A 9,697-nucleotide genomic window follows, 5' to 3' on the forward strand; every position below is an offset into this window, starting at 1 on the left:
GAGACCCAACAAGGAGAACAAGTGATGATGGTTGATACACTCCTACTCAATAATCACAGATAGGGGAGAAAAGCTGCATGTTGATGACTACTGGGAGATTAGCACGTGAGGTACCTTTTGGCATGCGACTCAACATCACCTATGTGCAGCACAAGCAGTAAAGTAAAGTAGATCATTGACATCGTCTCTCCCAACGACACCTTTTGTATGTGTAAACCAAATGGGCGACGCAAAAATGTGGAAACACAGCAAAATCGGATTAACATATGAAGTAAGTATATATATATATGCCTTAGGAGTAGCATTGCAAAGCAGCTGAATGTCTTTGAACAGATATCAATCAAAAGCAACACATTATGCACAACTTTTGATTACAGAATTTGGATTAAACAACAGGGTATGCTTAGTTAACTTAGAAACAAGTACACAGCCTATGATGCATGTGTATGTGCATTGTCTTTTACTTTGTTCAAAAGTAGAAGCTACATGCCACACTTGTCCAGGTTTGAAGCTACAAATCCAAAAGATAAACTATCAAGTTAACTGAATGGCATGTACTTTACTAGATGCAACTGAATTCTGTGCAGTAGAATGGATGTCTGATAATGAACAACCAGTGTTTGTGATGAAAACTTCATGTTCCATTGAAACCACTGCAAGGCTTTTCTTTTCAGCCTAAATAAAGGATGCTGCCTACTGAATTCACAAAAGCTGGAGCCCAACTAGGCTTCCTTAAAGGTGAGTAAAGGAGCAGTCAATGTGTTAAAACTACAATAAAAACAGGTCAACTTGTACAATTCTAAAATGGGCACAAGATTTAAATCAATTTTCTGGTGGTGACAGATGTACACAATACTGAACCCATGACACTTTGCGTAGCAAAATTGTGGAAGCAATGAATCTTGATACACCGACGAAAGTCGAAAAGAGTGGGATCAATCCAAGCCAACACAAGAGGGAAACTAATATGCAGGCAGTACAAGTGAGTGACTGATATGAAGAACATGGACCTCCTAAATGTCTTATGCAGTTCGACTTGACCGAATCATATGGAAACATTTCATGTAAAAGATGGATGGAAAGGAATGAGACACAAGAGATACCAACCAATAATAAAAGGCACTGAATCTCCACACTTGTTAACTAGATGTATGAAGAAAAGCATCGATGAGACGAGACACGCAATGTCCCAGGGCAATCCCAGAAGTGGCACTCTTGTGCTAGCGAACCAATTCCATCCATCCGGAGGTAGCAGCTACACGATATACTTAATAACAATTCGGCAGCAAAATGGCTAGTATAATAGGACTAAGAAAAACAATAACAAATCGGCAAGCAAGCAAGCAAGCATTCGGGCGGGGGGGGGGGGGGGGGGGGGGGAGCTCTCATGCTATCATGTCCGTCCGTCCGTCCTCTTTCCCCTAAAAATACTTACTATGACTCTCAAGTCTGAACATTGCCCTCGCCCATATGGCGCTGGGAAGCAGAGGGTCAGACGTTGCAGCGGAGGCAGTCGCATGACCTGGGGGTGAAGGAGCAGAATCCGAAGGGGCGGTTGGGGATGTTGCAGTTGATGGCGTAGCAGCACGGGGAGAGGACGCAGACGCCCCTGGGCCCGCCGCAGCAGGTGCAGGGCGCGCAGAGCTGGAAGCTCCCCAGCCGCCGCCGCGTCTCGTTCAGCACCACCCCGCTGAACCCCACCCCCGCCGGGGCCATCGGCACCATGCGCGCCCCCGCCGCCGCCGCATCCGGGACCGGGACCTCCTGCGCGCGCGTGGAGCAGGCAGGCAATGTCAGGGCCAAGATTCGCGGAATTGGGCTGTCGAATGTACCGTACTGCGCGCTTACCGGTGAGGAGTGGGCGGCCGCCGCGAGGAGGGGGAGGAGCAGCAGGAGGAGGAAGAGCGGCTTGGGCATCGTCGGCGGGGTGGAGTGGGGATTTGGACTGTGCAGTGGGCGGAGAGGGGTGGGGAGGGAGGGAGTGTGAGGTCCTTTTCGGGAGCCGACGACGGACGACTTGGGAGGGAGGCCGAGATCTCGTCTCGTCTCGTCTCAGTACTCGGTACCGGCTGGCTGCCGTCACGCCCGTCAGTCGAGTGGGCGCCGCACCGAGTGGACGGTAGTAGTAGGAGTAGAAAAATACAGTACGTACGCAGGAGTGGGCGGTAAACAATAGTACGCACATGACGTGATGGTCCGCGTTGAAACCGCGCATCCACTTTGGCGCGTTCATACGCACTCGAGATCTCCCTATGCCTATATCTCCTGCCTAGGAACAGGATCTCGACGTGGACGAGGCTGGTGGTGGTGGACGATGGGAATGTGATGCCGGTGCTCGTGTGCGTCGCGATGGTTCCCTTCTCTTCTCATGGCCTGGACACACGGACACCGGGTCACTGCTGCAGGAACAAGCTTATTTACTCCCTTTGATTTGATTTGATTTGATTTGATGGTACTGCTAGACCATCATTATTACGAGTGTCGAGAAGAAGAGGAAGAAGGAAATTGTTCGTGGAGATGATGGCAGATGCACCAGGGCAGCAGCGTTGACACAAAGCCGTCCTACATCTACTTCATTGATAGGACGATTCCACTGTTGCGCGGTGCAGCTGATCATCATCAATCAAGTTTTACTGCCACCAAAGACAAGGTTGATGAGACGACGCTCGCTGGTGAGTGGTGACATGAGATCTTTGCACTTCGCAGGCAACGTCGAGGACAATTTGGTTGGCTGCTACCACAAATTGAGGCAAGCATTTATGCGTCACCCCCGCAACAAGAAAAGTGGTTGGACCAGGTTCGGCGCCTTATCATCATGGCCTCCCCTCCCACATTAAACTCGGGGTCGTTGGGAAGACGCCGGTTACCTCACAAAACTTTCCCGGCGACAAGATCATGATGGCGATGCCTCAACTGAATTCTGCACCAAGCTTTTGCTTGCTCCTCGTTCTACCTCCATCCTTCACCCTGCGGTCAAGAAAACCCAAATGCAGGAAAGAAAGAAAGAAGGAAGGAAAAATATGGCCTCCTGGTGTTCGTCCACACGCACACACACGACATCCGTCAGGAAACCATATTGACGAAAAAAAATGCCGACATTTCCAACGACTGCATTCAACCATTATTTCATTCGGTAGCAAATGGCTTCTCCATCCATCCATCCATCCAAGGACCCGCATTAACAAAAATAACTGTACATCTCTGGTAGCAAACTCGATTTTTACAGAACTTGATTCCGGGGGAGTTAGGGGGAGAGAACATTCGCGGGGCGCGACCGAGGACGGACGGCGCGCGATGGCTTTTTATACATCATCATCGAGATCAATCAAGGTCAAATTGCCGGGGAGCCTTAGGACGCGTACGCAGACCCGGAGGGCGACTCCAGGAGACGGCGAGCCATGGGCGCGTTGGGCGACGCCGACGCGGAGTAGCCGTACGCGTAGACCCCCATCGGGGCCGCCATCGGATGGTCGAACTTGCAGTTTACGCCAAACTTGCAGATGCCATAGCGAGAGTAGAACTTGCAGAGCTCCTCCCCCTGAAAATCTCAAACAAGAATGGCTTTGTCATGATCCAACAACAGGTGCGCTGGGAACAGCAAAGATGAATACTGGTATTTGAGTAACTGCAACAAAATCATTGGCTAAGCATATCTATTCAAGAGGAAGTAGCAAGTCGTGTCAACGATTATTAGCTAAGAACAATCAATTCAATAGCTAAAGTACAGCGTGTTAACCAATTAATAACTAAACAGAGGTACTCCCTCTGTTTTTATTTACCTTGCATATTAGGTTAGCCACAAGTCTTTATAAAGACTGAACATTTATAATAAGAAATACTCCCTCCGTTCTAAATATAAGTATTTTTTAGAGATTTCAACATGGGCTACATACGGAGCAAAACGAGTGAATTTACACTCTAAAATAAGTCTATATACATCCGTATGTAGTCCATATTGAAATATCTAAAAGGACTTGTATTTAGGAACGAAGGGAGTATTATCTTATGTGAAAATATATTCAGTGATAAATCTAATGGTTATGCTACTGTAGACATTAACATATTTTTCTATAAACTAGGTCAAACTTTACAAAATCTGAATTAGGACAAAGTTAATATGTGGAGATAAAAACGGAGGGAGTACTCTACTTATGGCTTCCCTGCTAGATTGGTAGATTATAACAATGTTTTGATTTTGTATACTGGCATCAGTTAGCAGTCTATATCTACCATAGTGGATTTATCACTGTGACTTCTGCCACTGAATTTGATGATAAAACAGTGTGTAACCAAGACAGGTATATTTTAGTAAATTAACACAAGATTTTCTTGCTTGTAGAAAATTGGTCATTAATATGAGGAACTATATATTATTGCAGAATCAATTGTGTAACTAATAAACATAAACATTGATGAAGCATTTTTGGTTCTACAATTCATCTCAAATCTTTACTCAGAGAAAGACATGTAAATCAACTGCTTAATTAAGACGGTACTAGGGTCTTTCTCCCGCAGAGGGATGATGAAGGCGGTACAACGCTCAGAACACGGGAGCAAAAACTATCATGGACAATGAGGTAAGGATAAGCAAAAACAGTGAAGGGGCTCCATGTACTTACTGGGCGTAATGGAAGACCCATTGGGCTCAAGATACAGTCTGGGGGAGGCTGTGAACGCACACGGGGATGATGGAATTTGCAAACTGCACCAAATTTACAGTCTCCAGTCTTTATGTAGTATATGCATTCCGGTTGATCAGGTCTCTCAGGAAATACATTCTCTCTCTGCAGTGCATACTGAGGTACAGGAAATGAACTGGATCTGTAGGGTGATTGCATTCCCTGATTTCCTGCACTGCCTTCACCTTGTCGAGAAGTTCCATAGTATTGTTGAGCTCCTGGAGACTGTAGTCGACTCTCAGGAGATGAAACAGGTACCATTTGCCCCTTGAAAGATAAACAAAATCACAAATATCAACCCTAAATATAGACTCCAAAATGTCTTTCTTTTTTTACAAATTAGAGCTAAATCACTAAAGGCAAATAATTATAGACCAAGCTGCATGTCAGAGCTTTCCAAGATGCATATAAAATGAACTCATTTGCGACTGAACTTAATTATTTTCTTTGAGCAAATCATTATTATCTAGTTGGAAGATTTGTCTTCCAGGAAACGTCAAACATGGCAATAGTAATTGAAATAGCAACATAGTGCAAGTATAATAGACAGCCAATGGAAACAGGATCATGACACAGAGACAATGGATCAAAGGTTAGACTTGCAGAAATCCAAATAAAGGGAAAAGGATAAGTTAAAAGTGGAGACTTGAGACTGACGTATTTCATATGTTATTCCCCTGTTGGTCTAGGAAATGAACAGAGAAACACATCATGACTAAGAGAAAATACATTATGCTGCATTACTATGAAATGAGATGATCTTACAGGATATGAGTTCCAGCTTGGTACTTGAACAAGACCCTGCGGTACAATCATCGGTGTATAGTTTGAAGGACTTTGCCATCTAGGGCTTGGAATGAAAGAACCTCTTGGATAAGTCCAACTTGCCATTGTTCCAGTATAGGAATGTGGACCAGTGCTTCCAGAGGTATGTACAGGAGGATAAATAGGGGAACCACGTGAAGAAGCCACCGCATTGAAAATTTCTGGATGGTTAAATTTACATGTATTCCCATATTTACACTGTCCCGTTTTTAAGTAGTATGCACACTCCCTTTCATTCTACAACAGCAAAATAGATTTCAGCTCAGTTCAACAAATAGAAAAATATATAAAATGATGTAAAAATAAAACAGTCTGCTAACAGTGAACAACTAACCGGTCGAAGTGGATATCCCAATGCATTTAGCTGCACCATTCCTGCGATTCCAGCCTTTTCTCTAGGGTGATGGAATTTGCACGTAGGCCCAAACTTGCATGTTCCAGTCTTCAGATAGTACTACATGAAAAACGTTGAGAAATTCTTTCAGTTCAACACTTGTTCAGCATGGCATAAAAATGATAAAACTATACCGCTAGTAGATTTGAAGATATCGATTCCACATGCATGCCATGGAAACAAATAATACCCTATATTTTTACAAAAGGGCACTCCGAAATTGTGGTTGTCATCCTGACAAAAACTGAAGCTAAATCACCAAATGGTTCTTTTCTTGCTGTATGAGTGCTTCTACAAATTCTTATAACAGTTGTCTTGTCTGGTTTGTTTATCACATGATAATCAGTCCTTACATACAAGCACTGAAGAAAGAACTAGGAGAATTACAAAGTCCTTACATGAAAATACCATAACTTCTTTTTGCTTGACCTATATGGACGCATTAACAAAATTTAAGACCCCTTTATGCCACATGTTTCCTCTAAGAATTTGTTAACTAGATAAATAATTGCTCAACGCATCGCATAAGCAGAAAACAAGCCACATACGAGTATATGACACTACTGATATTGTTAACCAGGGCAGCATGGCGTGAATCCAAGTAAAATCAATGACTAAACAACAGCTTCTGAAAGAACAAAGAGTTCCTAAGTATAATTACCTGACATTCAGGCTGTCCCACCCTCTCAGGATATTCTCCTTTCATTCTGGCAGAGGCAATAGCCTAACAATAAGCAGGTCAGTTGAGAAGAAAAATGTGAGATGAAGCAACAACAATAAGTATATAAAGAGGTTTTACAGAAAATTGGCAGTTAGTACTGTAATGTGTGTAAGGAATAGGAAAGACATGCAGCTTGCCGGTGGCAATCAAGAATTATCCAAGAGAAAGGGAATGCTAGTGACAATTATCCAAAAGAAAAGTGGATTCTATCTAGTACGACACATGAGTAACATATAGAAAGCTTTATCAAATGGAAATGAAAAAGTACAGGGAATCATAGACTAGATAAAATCTTTTTATCAAAACATACTTACAGATGTTAGGATACTTATGCGCCTTTGAATGAGAAAGCGCTTAAATATCTAAAGGTGGTCATATGAATCATGATACTGAGCATTTTGCGCATTAATTATTGCCTTAAATTCGGTCAAAGTTACTACATTTGATTCCACGTTGCAATAGGAACAAATCAACACAAGATGTACTAATTGCGTATTCATTTTACAGTCCTGCTTATGTACTACATGAGGATAGAACATATTGGAGAATGTGGAAAACGTAACCCTGACGATAGTGAACATGCGAAACAGAGCAGTATGGAAACAACAGCTGGGAGAGGGTAGTTTGCTCACCGTATTCCTGTCCTGAGGGTGATTGAACCTGCAGCTCATGCCGAACCTGCACAATCCAGTCCTGAGGTAGTAGGTGCAGTCCGGCTCCCCTGGCCGCACAGGATATGGCCCAGATTGCATAGTGACACCGCTGTTCATGGTCATCTGCTGCCACATTCCCTCTGCATTGCGCGCACACACGAAACTGGTAAGAACCGAGATCAACGAGTTGGCAGATTGATTTTTAAGCGCCAACAAAGTATCCACATTCTGCAAGTAACAGCATGCAAAACACGGAAAGTAACAACACCGCGGCCTGACACGATCAATCACCCTCAAAAACCCCAATTCCACGCCGACACGGACACGCGCAAAATAATAGCTTTTAGTCGCCGTCAAAATCCGCCGGGGTTACCACTCCCCGATCCACGGCGGAATACCGCGAGAACGACCACTGATTCCGCAGGAAATCGCGGGGTAAAACCGAGCATCCGAGCTTAACCTACGGCGCGGAATTTAGCAGCTTCCGATTATAACCCCAATTCCCCAAAACGGCTCTGGCGCTCGCGCATGACGGGGAGAGGAGGCACGGAAACCCTAACCTTCATAGAGGGCGTCCGGGTCGGGCGATGGCGGGTCGGCGGCGGCGGCGGCGGCCGTGGCGGGGGGCGGGGGAGGAGGAGGCGAGGGGGCGGCGGCGGAGGCCGTGACCGTCACCACTGCGGGAGCGGAGGCCCTTCCGGCTTCGTCCATCTTCGGCGAGCGGCTGGGTCGGCCATCACGCGATCGCGGCGGCGGCGGCGGCCATTGGGGGAGGGGCTCCGGCGAGTGATCGGTGGCGGTGTGTGCAGGATACAGAGGGAGAGAGAGAGAGAGAGGAGGCGCCCTGCCTGCCGCTGCCCCTTGTATTTATTTCTCCCCCTTTCTCTCGCTCTCTTTTTCGGTGCGCGACCTGCTACGTGCACTCGCGCGTTGCACGCGCGCTGCCCGCTCATGCGATTATTCCCCCCTTTTTTTTTCTTTCTACCCGGCGAAATTGCAGCGCTTTCTTTTGTTGTTGTTGTTGTTGTTTTAAAAATTATGATCACGGCAAGGGCATGGGAGAAGATAATCAGGGCCATCTTTGCAACTGCGTTTTTACTATGTTGTGTTGGTTTTCAATCAGCTTGATGAAAGGATGGAACACTCGTTGATTTTGCACATAGGAGAGGAGATGTAGTTTACTCACCGAATTCCTGCCCTGCTGAATCCTCTGATGATGGGTCGCCCGTGGGCGACGGGGTATTTGTAACCATGTCCGATGGGAGGAACTTTGGCGAGGGGTGGCGGACACGGCGCCTCGCTCCGCCGGGTTTTATCCTTTCCATGTCATTTACTCGTGTAGATATAGATGACGGGGCGCCGGTGGGGGGAAAGGCTATTGTAAATGGCAGCATTCGAGAAAAGGGGTAGGTAGGGTGAGGGGCAAGCGAACGTTACGCCCGGCGGAGAAACCGAGAAGGATGTCGACAAAAATGCTGAGCTAGAGATTTGCGTTCGACCGACGGCGTGGGCTGCAAGGAGATAGAGCACCACGCGCGAATAATATGAGGCGCCGAAAGGGGGGTTCGGGACGCAAGGCGATAGATGACAGTAAGGCGAAGAGATGAGGCGCCGAAAAGTGCACTTAATGAGATATATGTTTTGCTACCATATCTCAACGTTTATGGCGTGTATAGATGGAACTATATCGGTGACTATCTTCCATGATCAGAAGTCAAATGCATTGTTTTAGTGAAAGTCCATGATCGACGGCGTGGGCTGCAAGGAGATAGAGGACCACACGCGAAAAATATGAGGCGCCGAAAGGGGTGCTCGGGACGCAAGGCGATAGATGCCGGTAAGGCGAAGAGATGAGGCGCCGAAAAGTGCACTTAATGAGATATATGTTTCGCTGCCATATCTTAACGTTTACGGCGTGTATAGATGGAATTATATCGACCGCTATCTTCCATGATTAGAAGTCAAATGCATTGTTTTAGTGAAAGTCAGACGAGCCAAAGGATTTAGACTCGAGGCGAACAAAAAAACTACAGATAATCTTTTTACGCTTTGATTTTTCATAGGGTATGCTTGATCGGGCTGATATTTATCTTTCTTTCTTTCTTTCTTTCTTGCATTGCATGTGCCCTATATCTTTTATAATTTCCATGGGGCATTTAAAAAATATTGTTTGTAAAATCTCACCGTGAGATCAAAAAGAATCATGACATCTCGACTCTATAATTTTCCATGTGCTTGCTTGCGGTTTTAGAGCGAAACAACCGTGAGGTACAATAAAAGTGTGTTTGATAAAACTGACACGCTATGGATCTCCACCGCATATGTAGTCAGTCCTGATAAATTGATTGTCTATCACCAATCAAGTTTTGCCCCTGTTCCGACGACGAAGGGATGATGATGACGGTGCGCCTTCCGCTCGCTTCAG

At 45.6% G+C, this 9,697-nt stretch overlaps 2 protein-coding genes across 3 annotated transcripts; both read right to left on the minus strand.

Moving 5' to 3' along the window:
- Positions 1 to 1,100: 1,100 nt before the first annotated feature.
- Positions 1,101 to 2,103, minus strand: LOC123445208. The gene is made up of 2 exons (XM_045122164.1): positions 1,849 to 2,103; positions 1,101 to 1,764 (listed from the first exon to the last, which is right to left on the minus strand). Exons 1-2 carry the CDS (start codon positions 1,915 to 1,917, stop codon positions 1,492 to 1,494), a joined length of 342 nt encoding a protein of 113 aa, XP_044978099.1. The 5' UTR covers positions 1,918 to 2,103; the 3' UTR covers positions 1,101 to 1,491.
- Positions 2,104 to 3,098: 995 nt separating this feature from the next.
- On the minus strand, positions 3,099 to 8,566 carry LOC123445209 (zinc finger CCCH domain-containing protein 12-like). 2 transcript variants are annotated; one of them, XM_045122166.1, is made up of 7 exons: positions 8,459 to 8,566; positions 7,252 to 7,412; positions 6,560 to 6,622; positions 5,839 to 5,958; positions 5,445 to 5,741; positions 4,620 to 4,946; positions 3,099 to 3,538 (listed from the first exon to the last, which is right to left on the minus strand). In XM_045122166.1, the coding sequence occupies exons 1-7, from the start codon at positions 8,523 to 8,525 to the stop codon at positions 3,350 to 3,352; spliced, it is 1,224 nt and encodes a 407-aa protein (XP_044978101.1). In that variant the 5' UTR covers positions 8,526 to 8,566; the 3' UTR covers positions 3,099 to 3,349. The 2 variants fall into 2 exon arrangements, with proteins under 2 accessions (XP_044978101.1, XP_044978102.1); XM_045122167.1 differs by lacking the exon at positions 8,459 to 8,566 and adding an exon at positions 7,833 to 8,170.
- Positions 8,567 to 9,697: the final 1,131 nt, after the last annotated feature.

This window comes from Hordeum vulgare, chromosome 3H (assembly GCF_904849725.1).
Source record: "Hordeum vulgare subsp. vulgare chromosome 3H, MorexV3_pseudomolecules_assembly, whole genome shotgun sequence".
Classification (NCBI taxonomy): Eukaryota; Viridiplantae; Streptophyta; class Magnoliopsida; order Poales; family Poaceae; genus Hordeum; species Hordeum vulgare.

Bases quoted from the DNA above. Each gene is read 5' to 3' on its own strand.
- LOC123445209 (XM_045122167.1), bottom strand. From the start codon at position 7,983: ATGGACGAAGCCGGAAGGGCCTCCGCTCCCGCAGTGGTGACGGTCACG. The intron at 6,623-7,251 runs GTGAGCAAACTA...GCTTATTGTTAG, and splicing joins ACCCTCAGGACAGGAATACG to GCTATTGCCTCTGCCAGAAT. The intron at 5,959-6,559 runs GTAATTATACTT...TTTTTCATGTAG, and splicing joins TGGGACAGCCTGAATGTCAG to TACTATCTGAAGACTGGAAC.
- LOC123445208 (XM_045122164.1), bottom strand. From the start codon at position 1,917: ATGCCCAAGCCGCTCTTCCTCCTCCTGCTGCTCCTCCCCCTCCTCGCG. The intron at 1,765-1,848 runs GTAAGCGCGCAG...ACGCGCGCGCAG, and splicing joins CGGCCGCCCACTCCTCACCG to GAGGTCCCGGTCCCGGATGC.